Genomic DNA, 17,486 nt, shown 5'->3' with positions numbered 1-17,486 from the left:
ATTAGTCACTACTCACCATTGTAAACGAAAGCCGATGTTTATCGTATGATGTAAAATGAAAATTTAAAATTGATTGATTTCCCTTAAAAATTAGCTTTCAATTGCAAATTTGTAAGGATGGGACTAAATTCCACGAGACGAAAAGACTCATAAAATTGGGTCCATGAGAATGAGATGAGAATTATGCAAAATTTGTAATTCAATAATATAACTTGACAAACAGTTGCAGCTATTGAGTCTTTTGGTATTCAAATAAAAATAGAAGCATAAATATCGAAGACCACTTAATTATAAATGAGCAAGTTTTATATATTTTTTTTAATATATATATCTTATAAAATTTAAAATTCATTTTATAAAAATATAAACTGAGATTTTAGACAACTCTTTCACATAGATAATGGTCAATGAAAAGGACAATGACAGAAGACATTTGAGTCAGTTGCTCAAAAGTGATCAGTACGAACAGCAACTGTCAGGCTGTCAACATTGAAGTGAGTAATATGCGGCCATTAAACTCATTCACATCGTCTGCATCATTAGTTCCTTTTTTAGCATCCCGAATTAGTGACTGAACATGATTTCAGAACAACATCGTGTTGACTTGCGACAAGTGGAGCAACAATCTGTTAGCCAAGTTAGTCATTGCCACGATACGCTTCTGGAAACAACTTCAAAATAAAAACATACCAAGGCGTTTGTTCTTTACATTATTTGGTATGGTAATCCTGCAGAGCATTAACAAGCAAGCACATTCTCGTGTGTACCCAATGTCAAAAACTACCACCAAAATATAAATAAATAAAATGGATCTCATGCTGCATATGGATGAAAAATCTTTTGGGTATTTAATGCCGTGAGATTTTCATCATTCAAGATTTTATCCCATCTATACAAACAAGCACTTTCATTGTGAAAGATCAATGGCACAAGAGAGGTCATATGTTGAACTTTTCAACATGATCTCAAAAGCTACATGCAACATGAAAGGAACCAAGGTGCCAGGTATCATACACTTGAATTGACCCTAACCCCAGCACTAATGATTTTTTTCATAGATTACATAACCAAAAAAAAAAAAAGACTGTTCTTCCATCTAACAAAAGCTCCTTGTGAGTTGCATCTATTTGCCCGAGCGCATACAAAACCAGTGATGTTGTCTTGTTTTGGCAGTAAGAAAGCGAAAACAGTGGAACAGTTGTCAGCCAGTGTTATGGTAATTCCTCTGCTCTGTTTTCCATTAGCACTGCTTATGGCCAAATTCCTGGATTAAGGTGAAATACCTCCAAGTGGACTTCCCTATAAGGCCTTCGTTGCCGCTCGCTTGCGACTGCAATCAAAGCAAGACTGAGACGCTCTTGTGGTTTATGAAGTCATTGCCCAATTTGGAGCCTATGAAAAATACTGTAAATCTTGAATCTGTTTCTAAAGAGATGATCCTTGAGACTTCTCTTGAATTCAACTGTCCTATCAGCTCCTTGCATTACAAAACAGAATGAGTAATGGTTGCTGAAAATTTTTCATCGAAAGTTGCAAAAAGTTGCACAAGTGTGAGTGTTTAAAACATTCTTTTCCCGTGTTTTGATTTTCTGTGCAGCTACACAATGGTACCAGTGATGGCAAAAAACAAACAAACAAAAAAATTATATTGAGGGATGCACAAAAATGATCAAATTGATCATTATTGACCTAATAATGATAGAAAAATGTCACTTTTATTGGATTTATATCAGTGAATTAGCCAAATATTGAAAACCACTTAAAATCCACTTATGTACATTGGTATGGTTGGTGTAATTTTAAGATAGGTCTATAATAAAAGCCACTTAAAACCATATACGTTGCTCGGGTTACTCACACATTAAGAGTTCAGGCATTTGCCAGATGATGGTGAAGGCCATGTGGCACCCCTTGGTAAACAAATAGGCATGGGCCAATATCAGATTGTTCAGAATGTTCAATCACCAGTAGCCCTTACAATTATACAGAAAGCAAGTTTGACTAGTATGAGCATAAATGATGTGGTTTTGATTAAAAACTAAATAAATAAAGAACACTTTTGTTTGCCTTTGTTGAAGTCACATTTTGAAAGCTATTTTGTAAGATCTAAAAAGGGCACGGAGGGCATGCTAAGCGTGATTTCCTGATTTTGATTGGTATAAAGCTTCGTTCAATCATCTCTCAGAAGTGGGTGACATCATCATAGTTCATGGTATTTATCGGTTAACACACGCAAACGTGTCATGTCCTCCAGCATGCTACTTAGGTCGGAAGGGGTTAAGACAAAGACTTCCTCCTTATACTCCGTCAATGCCAAGGTAAGAAAATAAATAAATAAATAAAAACAGCAAGTGCCAACTAATTATTTTCAAAGAGGCGGCTTGTTGGGTCATCTTCACAAGAGGCCAATCATAATCTGCATCGTATAACACCCACTTTCATATATTAGGCAAAAAAGAAATGCAACCAGCCAAAGTCTGTTCTCACGAAAAACAATACGTGTTTTAAAAATTGATACCTAGGCAAAATTTCAGGAGATCACGCACCACATAAAGGGTCCTATTTAGTTGTATGAGAACAGCAGCCAAGGTACAACAAATCCATTTTGAGTATAAGTTTTTTGACTGTAATTAGAGGGTAAAAAAACAAAACAAAACATCCTTAGCATATTGACATGGTCATGAATAACTGACACAGAGTCCTACCTACTACTAATGCACGATTGGAAAAGTCCACAAGGGCTTTCAAGTTCAATATTGATACACATACCAGATGAAAAAAAAAAAAAAAAAATGATTGTGCCATAGAAATCCAAAAAATGTGTTCTGAACTATCAGAGTCACACAAATGACTCTAATTGGATGTTATATTTTCCCCTCCTTGTCCCTCCTTGGCCTCCATAGTTCATTTCCTTGTCTCCATCTACTTCCTGTTGCCAAGTAGGCCAGAAGTGATCTTTAAATAGCGCTATTGCTCTCCTTCGTCCGCTGGCCCGCTCTCCAGCTAAATTGTGATACTGAGCTCAAGTCCTGTTGCAGAAAAGAAATGAGTAACCTGAGCGCCTCGGAGCTTCCGCCCACACACACCGCCTGGCCAACGTTAGGCCAAAAACTAACACACACACTCCGGTTAGCACACAAACAAGCCAACACAATGCACAAAGGCTAGAGCGGTTCAAATGGATCCAGCAGCTGTGGTTGGTCGATGGAAGGCTAAGTGGAGCAGAGGAGCTTGTGTTCTTTTTGACAAGACGCAGACAGTCAGTTTAACGAGGGAGTCACATGCACTGGACTTGACCATCTATGAACTTCAGCTTGGCCTAGCCACAGTCAACAACAGACTCCATTACGCTAATGGTCCTCACTGTCTTACCTTAAAGCTCCTGAGCCTTGTGTGCCAAGCCAATTACGTGTCCCTGTGAAGCCTATCTGATTAATGAGTTTGCTTTAAGAAAAAAAACCTCCTATCCTAATCTATCCATTCATCTCTTAGTCGAGAAAAACAGACCAAAGGCTCTTAACTGACTCTGAATCCCAAGTGCTGATATGATCTTTATATTGGGTGACCAGATTTTGAAAAATAAAAACTGAGAGACAAAAAGTTTGCTGAAAATTGAATATGCAATTAATGCTCAATAGGAGGTCTTCATAAGAAATTTTACTGTAAGTCAATCTGGTGACCGAATATATGCCCTCCCCAGAAACATATATGGTTTTCTCTGAAAAGATCTCTTACTTGTGATACTATTGGTAAATGTTATAAAATAGTAACACAAATTATTCTATTATTCCCACCAATACTACCTTTCCACTGGCTGAATGACAAAACCGAGATTATGCATGTTTGTTGCTTTTCTGTGGCAACAATAGATGAACCTTTTAGACACAGAAGCGCTCACCACCCCCTCCAAAAAGACAAACCATTTTAAAGAAAAATCCATATTATTCCAATACAGTATAACTTTTTTTTTTAAATCAAGAAAATTAATGGCAATTTTCTTTTCAGCATTTTATTTTTGTGATCCTAACAGAGCTCCAAGAGATAAGAAAAGAGTGCTACTATTATGGCTGTCATTGCAGAATAGTTTGCTTGAAATAGGGCAAGTAAATAGGGCAAGTATCGACCCGGTATCGAAACTTGATATTGGGACTCAAACATCTGTACGAGATTACTTTTTTTTTTTTTTTTTTTGATACACTTGTCTTGGTTTGTGGACTTCAGAGGCCTTGATAATTTAATACAAAAAATTTGAAAGACTATCACCATACACTAGCTCACATCTAAAGATCTAAAGACAACTAGATTATTCCCCCTTGTAATGGGTATTTGTTTCCCATCATACTCTTGGTAGAAACCTATAAAATGGAGAAGTAGAAATTTCTGGCTACAGCTAATCTACTGTACAGCAAAAAAAAAAAAAAAACAAACATAAAAAAAGAAAAACCAAGAATGCAGCAGAATGTATATACAAAGAATGTATATATATATATATATATATATATATATATATATATATATATATATATATATATATATATATATATAAAGCACATATCCAAGCTACAGTTGAGTAGAGTTATGATACATCAAAATAAAATCCTGTCCACTTTTCTGGGAGTACTGCATACAAGATTGCAACTGTGGCAAAAAAGACATTTTACTCATCTGCTCTATTGACTGTGTCGAGAAGATGACTGTCTCTGTCATCATTCCATGCTGTTAGAGTTCATTATGCCCCCATAATGGACTCATTTGGATGGTGAGAATGCTGTGTTTGTGTTGGCAGAAAAATCAAGTCTTTTAGAGATCTCCTACTAAATATCTTAGTACGCTCCCTTTTCTCAGGCATATGCTATGGCTCTCTATGTGCACTGTCCACCCCGATGTAAGTAAATTGTAATTGTGTACCATTGTACTCCCACGACATGCTAAAATGTCGCAATGGTGATGAGAAAATTACAGCAGTGTCGCTGTGAGTCGGTAATTCCTCTGTCTCCAAAGTCCTTTGTGCAACATTATATGTGTGCGTATGTCAAGAAATTACTTGGGTTTATTGGTGTTGCCAAGGAAAGCAATTTACTCCCAATTACCTCAGATTCTCACCAGCTTTGGAGGAAATCAGTGCTTGCGTGATTGCATCCTACCACTACTCTGTAGAGAATGAGAAACCTCCATACTACATCATGAAGTATGAGGACTGGGGATGTCTTATCTTTCCTCAGATTCAGTCAGCTACAATGCATCTGCAGATAAACAACTTATAGAGGCAATACAGTACTCCTTCACCTAATACTGTGTTGCCAAATTCCCACCAAGCCATTTGGTATGGTCAAATGTTTTGTATTCCTAAGTCAACAGGTGAGAAATTCAACAAACATATACTGTACTACTTCCGGGTATCGTTCCACTGTGAAAACAAATGTATGTAGTAGATTACAAATACTTTTATATTAATTAGGCAAAAGCAGAAGCAGGAGAAGTCACCCGTGTTGGATGGATGAATTTGTTGTATAGTGGTCTACTGGTGGAAAAGGTAAGCTTGTTGTGAGTTTCTGGTCTCTGTTTCAAGCTACTGAGATAACATTTGAAGGAACAAATAACCTCATTCTTTAAATGATTGATACTGCCAGGATGTGTAGTAAGTAGAGGTAACAAAAAATGGTTTACATCAGAAAATTGTTTTTTGATTTAAAAGCTATGAGTGCATCAAATAGAAGCAAATCATCAATCCATCCATCCATCATCTGTAGCCTATTATCCTTGGATCGATATACCTTCCAAGGAAATTGCACAATTTAACTACTGATAAGGGCATTCAAATGTATGTAAAATCAGAACAAAAAGTCATTTCACACTCTGTCAAACTGAGCTGTACCATATCAAATCATAATCCATCTGAGTCGAACCAAAATAAATCGTTTGAATCAAGCCATTTTTTAATTGTTTCACCTAACCAAGCAAACCAATTTCAGTTTTTCTTCTCTATCTTTACACTTCTCTCTCTGTGGAACCCTTGTAAACAGTTTTTTCTTGATGGTCCAAAAACAGTGGTGACAAACAGTAATTTAGACATCAATGGATGTGAGCCGGCTTGAAACAATGATGGACTGAAGATGATTGGGGAATATAATTTTTTACAGACACGCCCAGTACTGTCACAACCTGTCACAGCCTGGCAGTCCAGCCAGTCCTGTCACCTACCTGTCTGACCACATTCATTCTGTCACCAACCTGTGGGACCTCATTCCTCACCTGTCTGATCACATAACTGTCAACTACATGTCGGACTTCATTCCCCACCTGTCTGACCACGTTCCTGTCACCTACCTGTCTGACCACATTCCAATCACCTACCTGTCTGACCACATTCCAATCACCTACCTGTCGGACCACATTCCTATCATCCACCTGTCTGACCACACGCCTAGCATACAGCTGACCACATACCTGTCACCTACCTGTCTAACCATATCCCTTGACCCATCAAGGCATGCAGTGAGACAGTCAGGCTCTGGTTCTGTCTGGTCAGGTTCTGCCACAAGGCCTACAGGTCACAAAGCCTGAATTCTGTCACAAAGTCTATTTTGTTACAAAGACTGCCTGCAGTCAAATGATCCCTTACCAGCTCAGCATACAGCTGGCCGCTTCATGTTAACTTTAAAGCTTGGCACTTCCTGTGAAGTTCTTGTCAGATCGTCGTGAACTTATTGGGAAGCTGCCTTGTGTTACTCCTGCTCTTCCTGTCTAAACGCCGACCCTGCCTGCCCTTGGATATTCGAACACCTGCTATCTTGATCTGTCTGAAGCCAGCTATTGTTACTCTCCAAACCTGCAATAACTGATCTTAACTACCAGCCTCAGGCCTGCTCTTTCGTCCTCTCCCACCCTGTGACAACGACAGTGAAAGTCAAAGATCGAGTAAATATATCATATTTTTAAAATGTGCAACGCACAACTAGATTTTTTGCTGGCATTTACTATATCTATGAGGAGATGTTGGTAGAAGGAGTCATATAGGTCTAATGGACTGAATCTATCGCCTTGGTTAAGAAAACTTGCTGGAAACTAACTGCGCATTTCTGTTTGTTGAGAAGAAAACACACACAGGCTTGGTGGGAAACGTGCAAACAATACAAAGATATTGTAAAGTGGAAAACAATCAGGGAAAAGAACGTTCATAACATTGTTTTCCTTCTAACATATGCTACAATTATGGACTGCTCTCAAAATTTGAAACAGAGAAGACATATCAAGATAATTACTTGAGGAGCCCCGCTGTGGCATGTGTTTCTATTCACCCGAACCAGATGTCTTAATGACGCCATCACCAGCTACCAAGGACATGGTTGTCTGCGGCAACCAAAGAACCGGAAGATGGATGTACAGTGAAGAGCGACATGGGAAAAGTGGGCGCATGCATGTACAACAACGCACACTTACACACACGTGTGCATACTGTCCAGAGCTAAGCAAACAATCCAATGGAACAACACTCTTGAGCGTACAGACACATGATCCATTAGCAACCCTCAGCATACACATGCACACCTCAAGCAACCCCACTGACCCACACAATAGCAACGTTGTGTTAGCACAATGTGCTAAGCAGCAGAAGTGTTTCATACCATGTCCATAACACAGAAGAACAGATTAATTTATTTTTCGGATCATGTCAGACTGTCCAACACAAGTCATTACAGTAAATTTCAGACTATAAGTCACAACTTTTTTCTCATGATTTGAGCCCTGCGGCTTAGCCCAGGTTTAAACCCCAGGGCTTTATATTCAATTCAATTTTTTTGTGGAATCCAATATTTTATGAGGTTGTTCATATTTCCAAATAAATGTGACCTGTATGTGACCTCTATTAGAACACTAAAAAGCCCCAAACTGTCCCGCATAGGCATTGAGAACATTGTGATGTCACAGAAAATGGCTGCGCTTGGCGTGTTTACAGAAGTACCTGGCTATTTTGAAATGTTTGTCCCAGCAACAATATATTGAATCTTCTAAATTTGAGAAGTATATTTAAGGGGAAGAGTGAGTTATTTTACTTTTTAGTCATGGCAGGGTCAAGAACGTCATGCTCACGGGCAAGCGGTTCACTCTTCTAGCAAGCAAGCAAGAGTGAGGGAGAGAGAAAGAGACAGAGAGACAAAATACACTTCGCTCTCCCTTCATTAAATTTATTTCCCCTCTTTCGATATTACGGTTTTGTTTTTTCCAAAAAGCTTGTGTCTTTTGGAATTCAGAATTTTTTTACTCTTGTTTGTAACGTGCGAGTCAGATGAATACAAACTGGTGTTCGGACTGAAGTTACGTCAAAACACACGTATTGGATTTAGAACCACATACCCATGTGGCTAGGGTCGCGATTGAAAAAATCGTATCTGAGTCATTCACACTGCCATCAAAAGATACAGGTTGGATAAGAGCAAAAGAATCGGAATTGGGTCACTTCAGGCTGCAGTGTGCATCGAAAAAGCCTGATTTTTTTTTGGCAGGATTTTTTTTAATGGCCACCAGGAGGCAATCCATTGTAAAGAAAAAGAAAACATCTATCTATCTATCTATCTATCTATCTATCTATCTATCTATCTATCTATCTATCTATCCATCCATCCATCCATCCATCCATCCATCCATCCATCCATCCATCCATCCTACCTGTGTATTCCTGCCACATGAGTGCCATCTGAAAAAGTATTCCCAGTTGTTGTGGACATAGTAACACAGTCAAAGCATGCTTTAAATGAAAAATGTCACATGCTTTTTTTTTTTTTTTTTTAAAAGAATGTTTATTGCGTGCTCGAATAAAACTGACAAGATATGAATCAATGGTTGTCCTCAAAAATAATTAAAAAAAAATCCAATACTAAAAATTTTAAAAAATATGTACAAGTTGAAAGGGCTGCACGATTATGGCCACAATAATAATAACAATTATTTTGGTCAATATTGCGATTATGACTATTACTCAATATTGCGATCATGACTATTAATCACGATTATTCATCATGTTTAATAACAGGGTTAACCACAGTTAAATTAATATTAGCGTTATTAAAGAAAAAAAAAAAAGAGAGTAATCTTTAATGAAATGGCCAAAACAGTATTTTCGGCCCAAGTAGAGCAGATTTTGACATTATTTGGCAAACTTCATTCTACAATAAAATTTCTGCTTGGATATGGTTCAGAACCAAAAATTACGTAGAATACATCAAGAAATTCAGCTGCAATATGTAAAAAAAACTAACATCACACAAGTTCATAAAATGTTTAAATTGAAACAGATGATTTTTATTTCAATTACAACATATTTATTTATTTATTTATTTATTTATTTATTTATTTCCTTTTAAGTGAAGAGAAACCAGCATTTTTCAACCAGATGTGTGCTCAAATTTAAAGGCTGTACTTGATCTGTTGTAAAACTATTTATTATAATAAATAACTTGTAGATACCAAATCATAATCCTTTCCAACCGGCCCCAATGCCAAATATGACATCCATAATATTTTTTAGGGTTAGAAAAAAGGAAACCTTGGAATTTGTGCTCCTTCAGATGTTGAATAATGTAAATGGATTGAAGTGGATCAGTCAATAATTAAGTGGATCCATTGACATGGGAGTGCAACGCTCCATTGCAGCGTTGAGAATAAGTGGGCCAGGAAGCTTAGGTGACAGTGTGGAAGCATTAGCAATATATCTGTCTGCTAACACCTGTGTGTAACAACAGATGCAGAATACACACACACACACACACACACACATACATATATATATATATATATATATATATATATATATATATATATATATATATATATATATATATATATATATATATATATATATATATATATATATATATATATATATATATACACACACACACACACACACACACATATGGAATGATTAGGAATGATTACACAAAGCAATTATTTATGTGCATTAAAGCGAATACGTCAACATACATTAACCAGCCACAATAATTATACTTAAATAAATCTGATACAAAAGCACGTTTTTCCAAGTAGAATCAATACACAATTTAATTTAAACTTTAAAATAAAATTTGATCATACAGTAAATACTTTCAGTGCACCTTATATTGTGACTAGTGAAATGATCATGATTTTTAAAAACTGTTTTGTTAATATATTGATATTACTGTTGTCATAGTGCTTACTCAAGATATCCTTTAATACACAAGCAGCCATTTTGACGCACTCCCACTGAAAAATAACAGATGAGGAACATAACATTTTCATATATAAAATTAAATGCATTTTAAGTATACAGTGATGAACAACCATTCACGCACCCAATCACACCAAAGGACAATCTCAAGCACCCAATACACCTGCCATGCATGAGTGCCCTGCAATTGGCTGGCAACCAGGTCAGGGTGCCCCCCTGCCTAAAACGTTTTATATTAATGTTACAATAGCACCATAATAGTCCATTTAAAATTGCATTTTGCAAAATCACATAAAGCCACAGCAGAAGGATGAAAGAGCTAATACATGCGACTCTGGAGCCATGAGTTGCAGACCCGTTTGACATCCAAGCCTTCAACGTTGCCTTGACGTTCAAAGTAATCATAGTTGAATATTTATTTAAATTTCATTGACTGTAATTACATATTAAATAATTTATAGTTTAGTTGACACTACAGGACTTGAAAAGGAAAAGAAATCAAAGTATAGCGGTGTGCTGATGCATATTCTAGAGACATCTAAAACAAAAGCTATATCCAATAATTGTGCCGTTAAATTTGTGCCTTTTGTGCGAAATCCCTCTGAATTGTACTGGAGATTTTGTAAACTATTTTGCCCTCCCTCTGATGTAGACAAATTTGTATTTTTTGTCCTGGATCTTATTAGCGTGTTTCACACTATGCATGCTCTAATTTACCTTGCTCCGGATCTGTCCTGAAGTGGACACTTTCCGAATGAGTTTCTGGGGACCCTCTTGCTCCACCTCGCTGTCAGACGATTCGTCCGCAGCGGTGGATACCGAGACAGTCCCTACCACATGAGGATGGATCCTCGTGGCAGACCCTTTATCCGGCTCCTGTGTAGGGTGAGAAGAGGAGGTTAGGACCAAATTGGCTTTGGCTCGGTCAGCCGCTCCCTTCCGGATTCGGGGGAGTCTCGATCTCTTCTCTGTCATCGCTGAGGACACTGGTGCGGGGAAGACCGGTTGAGGAAAGACCGTTTTGAACACGTATCTGAGTAGTCATGCACACTCCACGCTGCTAGCAGCATCAGCTTTCTCATTCAGAGAAGCTGGTTGATTTTTTTATTGCTTTCTTTCTTTTTCTTTTTTTTTTTTCCCCCAGTGGAGCTATAAAATGCTCCCGTTCGATTAAAAGTAGTCACAACTGGTTCGACTGGATCTCCGTATTAAGTACAAACTGTACACTAAGGTGAAGACCAAACAGAAAAGTCTGTTAAAGTATGACATAATCACAGCCGATTGCTTAACTTGGGCAATTGTTGTGGCAGTGAATGAATAAAGTCACTGTTTCCAAATAAATACAACATCTCGCGTGTGGGACTAACCAGCTCCTCCCAAACAGGGCTGCGCGTGAAATGGCAGACATCCTCCATATCCGCGTCTCTCTGTCGGTCCTCTGTGGCGAGACGACACGCCAAGTTCGGCTGCGAAGAGGACGACTTCACGCTGCTCGCGCGGCGCTCATACGCTCACCGAATGGACCGGATCACAACCTTCCTTCCTCCTGCCTCCCACCCGCCAACACCGCCGCTCTCCTCTCTCCTCCTCCTCCAAGGAATCTCCTCAGGGACCACGTGATCCGTGTCCACCGTGCACGTTTGGGGTTCACGCGCGTGTTGAATGACGTCATACGTCTTGACGTTCTGGTTTCCAAATCTGTGAACAGAACATGGCTTGCAAAATTCTCCTTGGGGAAAATTCTACTGAAAGGCAGCGTTTTAATATAAAAATTGGCCTAGAACAGAGTTATGCTTCCCCCTTTTTTTCTGCTAGGGAAATTACAGATTCACAAATTAAAAAGCTTACTGCAAGGTATTTCTGAATGAAGTTAAGCGTTACTATTAAAGTCTCCGAAGTTTATGAGCGAAGGGAAAGGGGGCGGGTTACATTAAGTCTAAGTCATTTGTTTCATGTCTGTGAATGTATATTAATTAATTCATATTTACTTTTGTTTTTGTTTTTGTTTATGATGGTTTAATTGAACTTAAATATCTGATTGTATTTATATGTTGTTTCTTTCCTTTTGTTTTTTTTTGTATTGAAAAATACGTTTTTGTGTTGTCAACTTGAAAGCTGTGTAAATAAAAATATGTGTACGAATGTATTTGTAAATATAATTTGGTTAAAAATTTATTAAGTATTACGAAGACTATTAAAAAACAATTATCTTTTTTTTAACCAAAGACTATACACCATAGGGTTGGAACTGTACAAACGGCAATTGGTTTATTAATCAAGAATACATTTGTTTCCCTTCTCCCTTCTGTTACTCTTATTTACATATGTTTGCACGTATTGTTGATATGTGGTCCCAAAAATTTAAGATTGCCTCACGACTGTGCAAATACTAAAGCAAAGCATACAAAAGTTATATCATCTTGTTCCCACACGAGACATTTAACTAGAGGACCGATTTGTCCCTCATGGAAAACATACCGGCTGGCAAAAAATGAGGTGACACATAACAAGTCAGTGTAGGGCAAACAGCAGCTGACCACGTTTATTTGTTTTGTGAATTTCAATTTTGTTTGTGTCATGCGGATAACAACATCGGTTTAATTAAAATATGCACCCGCATATGTTGTGTAGCGGCACGGCTGCGGCTGTTGCTGCCAGGAGGATGCGGACTATTTTGGGTGCTGTGTTGGGGAAAGACGGCTGGATGTGGAGAAGCCATGAGATCAAACTTCTTAACACGTCCTCAGGTGAAGTCTTTTTAGTGAACAATTAAAACCAAAACACGTGCAAATATTTTATGATGTTGACAGTGAACCTACGACGGTTAAAGCATTCATTGTCTAACGTTAGCAAGATGATCAGTTGGCTATGATTTTCAACCGTTTTTTGAAACCCGTCAGATGTTTTTGACTTGAATTTCCTGGCCAACGAGGCCGCGTTATCGAAATTAAACTTTTAAATGTCAGACATATTTGTGTTTCAGTAATTGTGTGTGTGAAAGTGCTACCAGTTGTGTTAACACTTGTGTCTGCAGGTGACACCGTGAAGATAGGGGATATTTCCTACAGGCTTAAAACGCCACGCAACCCCGAACTAGTTCCTGTCAAACACAGTATGTAAACGTTTGCAAGTTCAGTCACGATGATGCTCACGAGATACATAAGGGTTCATTACAGAATTGGCAAAATTGGTAAAATACCAAATAAGTCTGGAGTATGCCCCAAAATACATATTTTTCTTGTCCCACCCCAACTATTCACCAAATTGAATCATAATTGAATCATAAGAAAGAATACTAATTAGTAGTCGAATGTGTGTCCCACAACATGCACGCAACCCTATTACCTACCATATTCTTCTTAGTATGATAGAAGAAGAAGAAAGTATTAAATAAACAGATGAACTGGACATGTGTATGTCCAGATATGTATATATACTTACATATACATTTTTAATATAAAATAGCCTATTTTTTCTTTCATATTTACATGAGTAAATGTGTCCTCTTGGTCAGCAGTAACATCAATCTAAACCGTTTCGACCTCTGAGAAAAATCTAACATTAGCTCAGATTAGCAACCCTGTTAATTTTTTATTTATTAAATCATGTAATGAAATTCTACCATTGAGCCGTGAGTTGAATTCAAACTTATACTAGTTGAATACCTATTATTGATGATCAGAAAAGTAAAGGTTTGCTTTTAAAGAATTTTGAAACCAAAGTGTTGTCCAATTCTGCAATGACCCATCAATGTTTCACTTATTATCATAATGTGTTACTTTGCTTCACTTTGACGTCAGTTGCAGACACCCTGCCTCAGGCTGTGGCACAGCACCTGCGATGGATTATGCAGAAAGACCTTTTGGGCCAGGATGTGTTTCTCATCGGACCCCCAGGCCCCTTGAGGAGAACCATAGCGATGCAATACCTTGTTAGTATGCCCATACGGAACAAATACTGTGGAGCTTTTGAAGTTCAACACTGTTGAGCTTGAATCGGTCAATTTTGAATTGTGTGCTCTACGATTGACTGACAACCAGTTCAGATTGTACCCTTCGTCTGCTAATTTCATTGTAATACAAGCCATCCGTCCGTCCATCCATCCATTCTTCCATCCATCCATTCATTTCTAAAGCCGCTTATCCTCACAAGGATCGCAGGCTTGCTGGTGCAGAGACAATAAAAACATTAGTTCTATTCTTGTCTCCTGACAATAAAGGCATTCTATTCTACTCTGTTTAATGTAAGACCCGATGTGTCCCCCACTCCTTTTTTTTGTTTTAAATACATTTCAATCAAGGAAGAGCAGCCTGTCCACTGCCTCTGGCTTGAGGCATGTCCTGTTGCATTTGACAATTCCGCTCCAGTCTTTTCCACTGTACGGTATACCGTAGTGCGTTTCAGTTATATTTTGCCAGCCCCCCGTAAAGTGAAAACTTTTTGATACACTTTTTGATACCCCGATACACTTTCAACAGCTGTTAATCCTTTTTTACAGCGTTATGGGGGTTACAGCTTAGTCTAAAACAGAAAAAAATAACTGCATTGTAGTGCCTGAAACTTAAAAAAAAAATCTTATTGCAATTACATTTTAGATGACAGAAATGAAGCCTTTTTTCCTGTAATGACCCCCCCACCTCAAAAAAAAAGGTGCCCATTATACGGCATGGGTGCATCATTGATTGTTCTCTATCATGCCTCTCTCTCTATCATACGTGCACAGTAAGCTGCCTTTTAGCGGCAGTTTGTTGGTTGACTCCTGTTTCCTTCGCAAAGCTTTACATTTTACATACTCAGGTGGATGCCTCTGTTATAGTCACTAAAATAAGTTCCATGTGCTGTTGCCTTTTGATGCAACAGGCTTAAATCAAATGTTGCGTGATGTTACTTGTTCCAGATCTGTTGCCACAAACCCAAACCACTGATGATAAAACTCTTGTGATAGGAACAATTGGTTTGCTTTCTTTGATCGTAGTCATGTTGTGCTAGAGCTTCTGTTTGGCATCTGTGTGAATCTGCAGAATGTCATGAGAGCAAAATGCGCTGCAACAACCGTGAAGGAAATTATGAATATTTTTAAAATATATTGGCCTTAACCAGAGTATCACCCTCAGTCGCAGAGGTAGTGATGTTTCATTGCATATAGTTTTAGAGTCAACATGATTTCTTTTTGTTGATAGGAGTTGACCAAACGGGAAGTAGAGTATGTTGCTCTGTCGAGGGATACCACAGAGACCGACTTGAAACAAAGGAGAGAGATCCGTGCCGGGACCGCCTTCTACGTTGATCAGGTAGGCAGGTTCAGGTTTAGTTACATTCATGAATCAGAGTGTGGAAGTGTGAACGTGTTGCCGCTGAGGTGTCAGTTCGCTGCTGAGATGCTTTGGAACAAGGAACCAAACCCTTGCCAGAGTGTGAGGCAAATGTATTTACCCTATATCGGCATGCTAGTTGAATTAGACATTTACAATAAAATGTCCATCAGCACATCCAATCAGCACATCCAATTGTATGCATTGATTTCTATGAAGATTCTGAGGGTCCTGAACACGTTGATTTTGTTACTGTGAATGAAAAATGGTGAAATTCACCACACATGCGTAAAGTTTATTGCAGTCAGTCACCAAATTGTCAGTTGCGTGGTGGTGTGTCCATCTTAACTTTGTGGCAGATGTTGTTAAATATTATATTATATATATTATATATAATATAATATATATATATATTATATATTAAATATTATAATTAAAAATAAACAAGTGGATCAGAGCTTTATTTTGTGGATCAGAGCTTTATTTTTATCATTATTATCCACACTGAATTATTGAAGAAATGTTTTGTCCATACACCGCAAGAATGCTTTTGTATTTACAGTATGTGAGACAAGTTAAGGTAATGACTGGACTCCACCCTTAGCAGACAAAAAAACAAAAAAATAAGTGAAACTGATTCAGTACACGAAAGATGAAGCGTACACTTGAATCTTGAATGACGCACAAAGAGTCAGCAGGATCACAACATCGAAAATTCGACTTGCTGAGCTATGTTTACCATTTTTGTCAAGACAATAGTTTTTGGAAGCATTTACAAAAAAACAAAAATAGTTAATGATAGGATACTTTTTGTTCAATTTTCCAAGATGGCCGGGCTCAAAAACTGTTTTGTGCTGCTATTTTTATCATACACTGCACAACTGAAAGTGATGCAAAATTCTCGACTGTGCAACCGGACATGGTGAAAAAAAAAAGAAGAAACATTTAGACATAACAGATTTAGCCTGCTATACAATACGTGCCTAGATTTTTTTCTGTTCAGAGGAAAGAGAAGAGGAAATTGCAAATATCCTCTGTTTATCCTCAAACAACATGGCAAAATACACCTGACTTCTTAGAGCACAACTAATATGGATATGATGATCTGAATGCATAAAATAGACTTCAACAACTTGTCATCAAGGGTTTGTCTTTGTATTAAGGGGTTTGATTTGTTTGTTTATTTATTTTTACAAATGCTACGAGACAGACATATGGGACAATGCCCTGCCTGTCAAGCCACTATTTCACTGTGTCATAGTTAAAGCCAAACATTGTGACGAAGTAAGCCAATCCTTCAAAATAAACTGTACGTAGGTACAAATAATGTATGACATGTACGAATGGTACGTTTTTGTAGTTTTTTTTTTTTTTTTTTTTTTTTTAAAGTACCTCCCGGAAGCATAGTTATGACAATGCTTAACCCACTATAATGTTTGTTCTCAGAATAAGCAGGCTCCGTTGTGAACAACACTGCTTCTGAACTAACGTTCACATGGTGTTGTTCTGAAATGAAATTCAAACTGTCAATTCACTGTTAAAATTCAAACTGTTAAAAAAAAAAAAAAAATAAGGCGACGACTGACTTTCTTTTCTTTGTTTTATTTTAAGTTCTTTTTTTTTCTTTATTGACATTTTTTATTTCAAGGTTGTTTTGTTTTTGCACTATGTCATGCGGGCGACCAAAACAGCAAGGCGGTCAACCATACATACATGCAACCATACATGCATACATGCATGCAATCACAAAAAGATGAGCTATACATACATACATGCTGCATTCACATGAGATTGAAAAGCAGATCTATACATATTGCACATGCATACATATAATTCATGCATACATATTGTTCGGTTAGCAGTTATCAGCGACTAACGTGAACGTACCGTTCAGTGTTGTTAAAAAAAAAAAAAAACACATAAAAAACCTGTAACCAATATGGCATGTTATGCAACATCACTGCACA

The 17,486-nt window shown here is 37.6% G+C and overlaps 2 protein-coding genes across 4 annotated transcripts in view; one reads left to right on the top strand and one right to left on the bottom strand.

The window, feature by feature from the left end:
- The window catches only part of LOC148423123 (diacylglycerol kinase eta-like), a 64,990-nt gene extending 53,278 nt beyond the window's left edge, over positions 1–11,712 (bottom strand). For both annotated transcript variants that reach the window (XM_088415636.1, XM_088415637.1), the window contains exons 1-2: positions 11,575–11,712; positions 10,925–11,083 (exon numbers count right to left, since the gene is read on the bottom strand). In XM_088415636.1, the coding sequence (XP_088271762.1) occupies positions 10,925–11,083; positions 11,575–11,622 (207 nt within the window). In that variant the 5' untranslated portion in view covers positions 11,623–11,712. The remainder of the gene's footprint in view (positions 1–10,924; positions 11,084–11,574) is intronic.
- A 991-nt stretch (positions 11,713–12,703) lies between these two features.
- Positions 12,704–17,486, top strand: part of LOC148423122 (von Willebrand factor A domain-containing protein 8-like) — a 66,107-nt gene continuing 61,324 nt past the window's right edge. For both annotated transcript variants that reach the window (XM_088415604.1, XM_088415603.1), the window contains exons 1-4: positions 12,704–12,954; positions 13,242–13,319; positions 14,008–14,138; positions 15,388–15,498. In XM_088415604.1, the coding sequence (XP_088271730.1) occupies positions 12,816–12,954; positions 13,242–13,319; positions 14,008–14,138; positions 15,388–15,498 (459 nt within the window). In that variant the 5' untranslated portion in view covers positions 12,704–12,815. The remainder of the gene's footprint in view (positions 12,955–13,241; positions 13,320–14,007; positions 14,139–15,387; positions 15,499–17,486) is intronic.

Source organism: Hippichthys cyanospilos, chromosome 5 (assembly GCF_059441005.1).
Source record: "Hippichthys cyanospilos isolate Australia breed blue-spotted pipefish chromosome 5, RoL_Hcya_1.0, whole genome shotgun sequence".
Lineage (NCBI taxonomy): Eukaryota > Metazoa > Chordata > Actinopteri > Syngnathiformes > Syngnathidae > Hippichthys > Hippichthys cyanospilos.
Note: the sequence above shows the minus strand (reverse complement) of the source record. Positions and strands in the feature narration are given on the sequence as shown.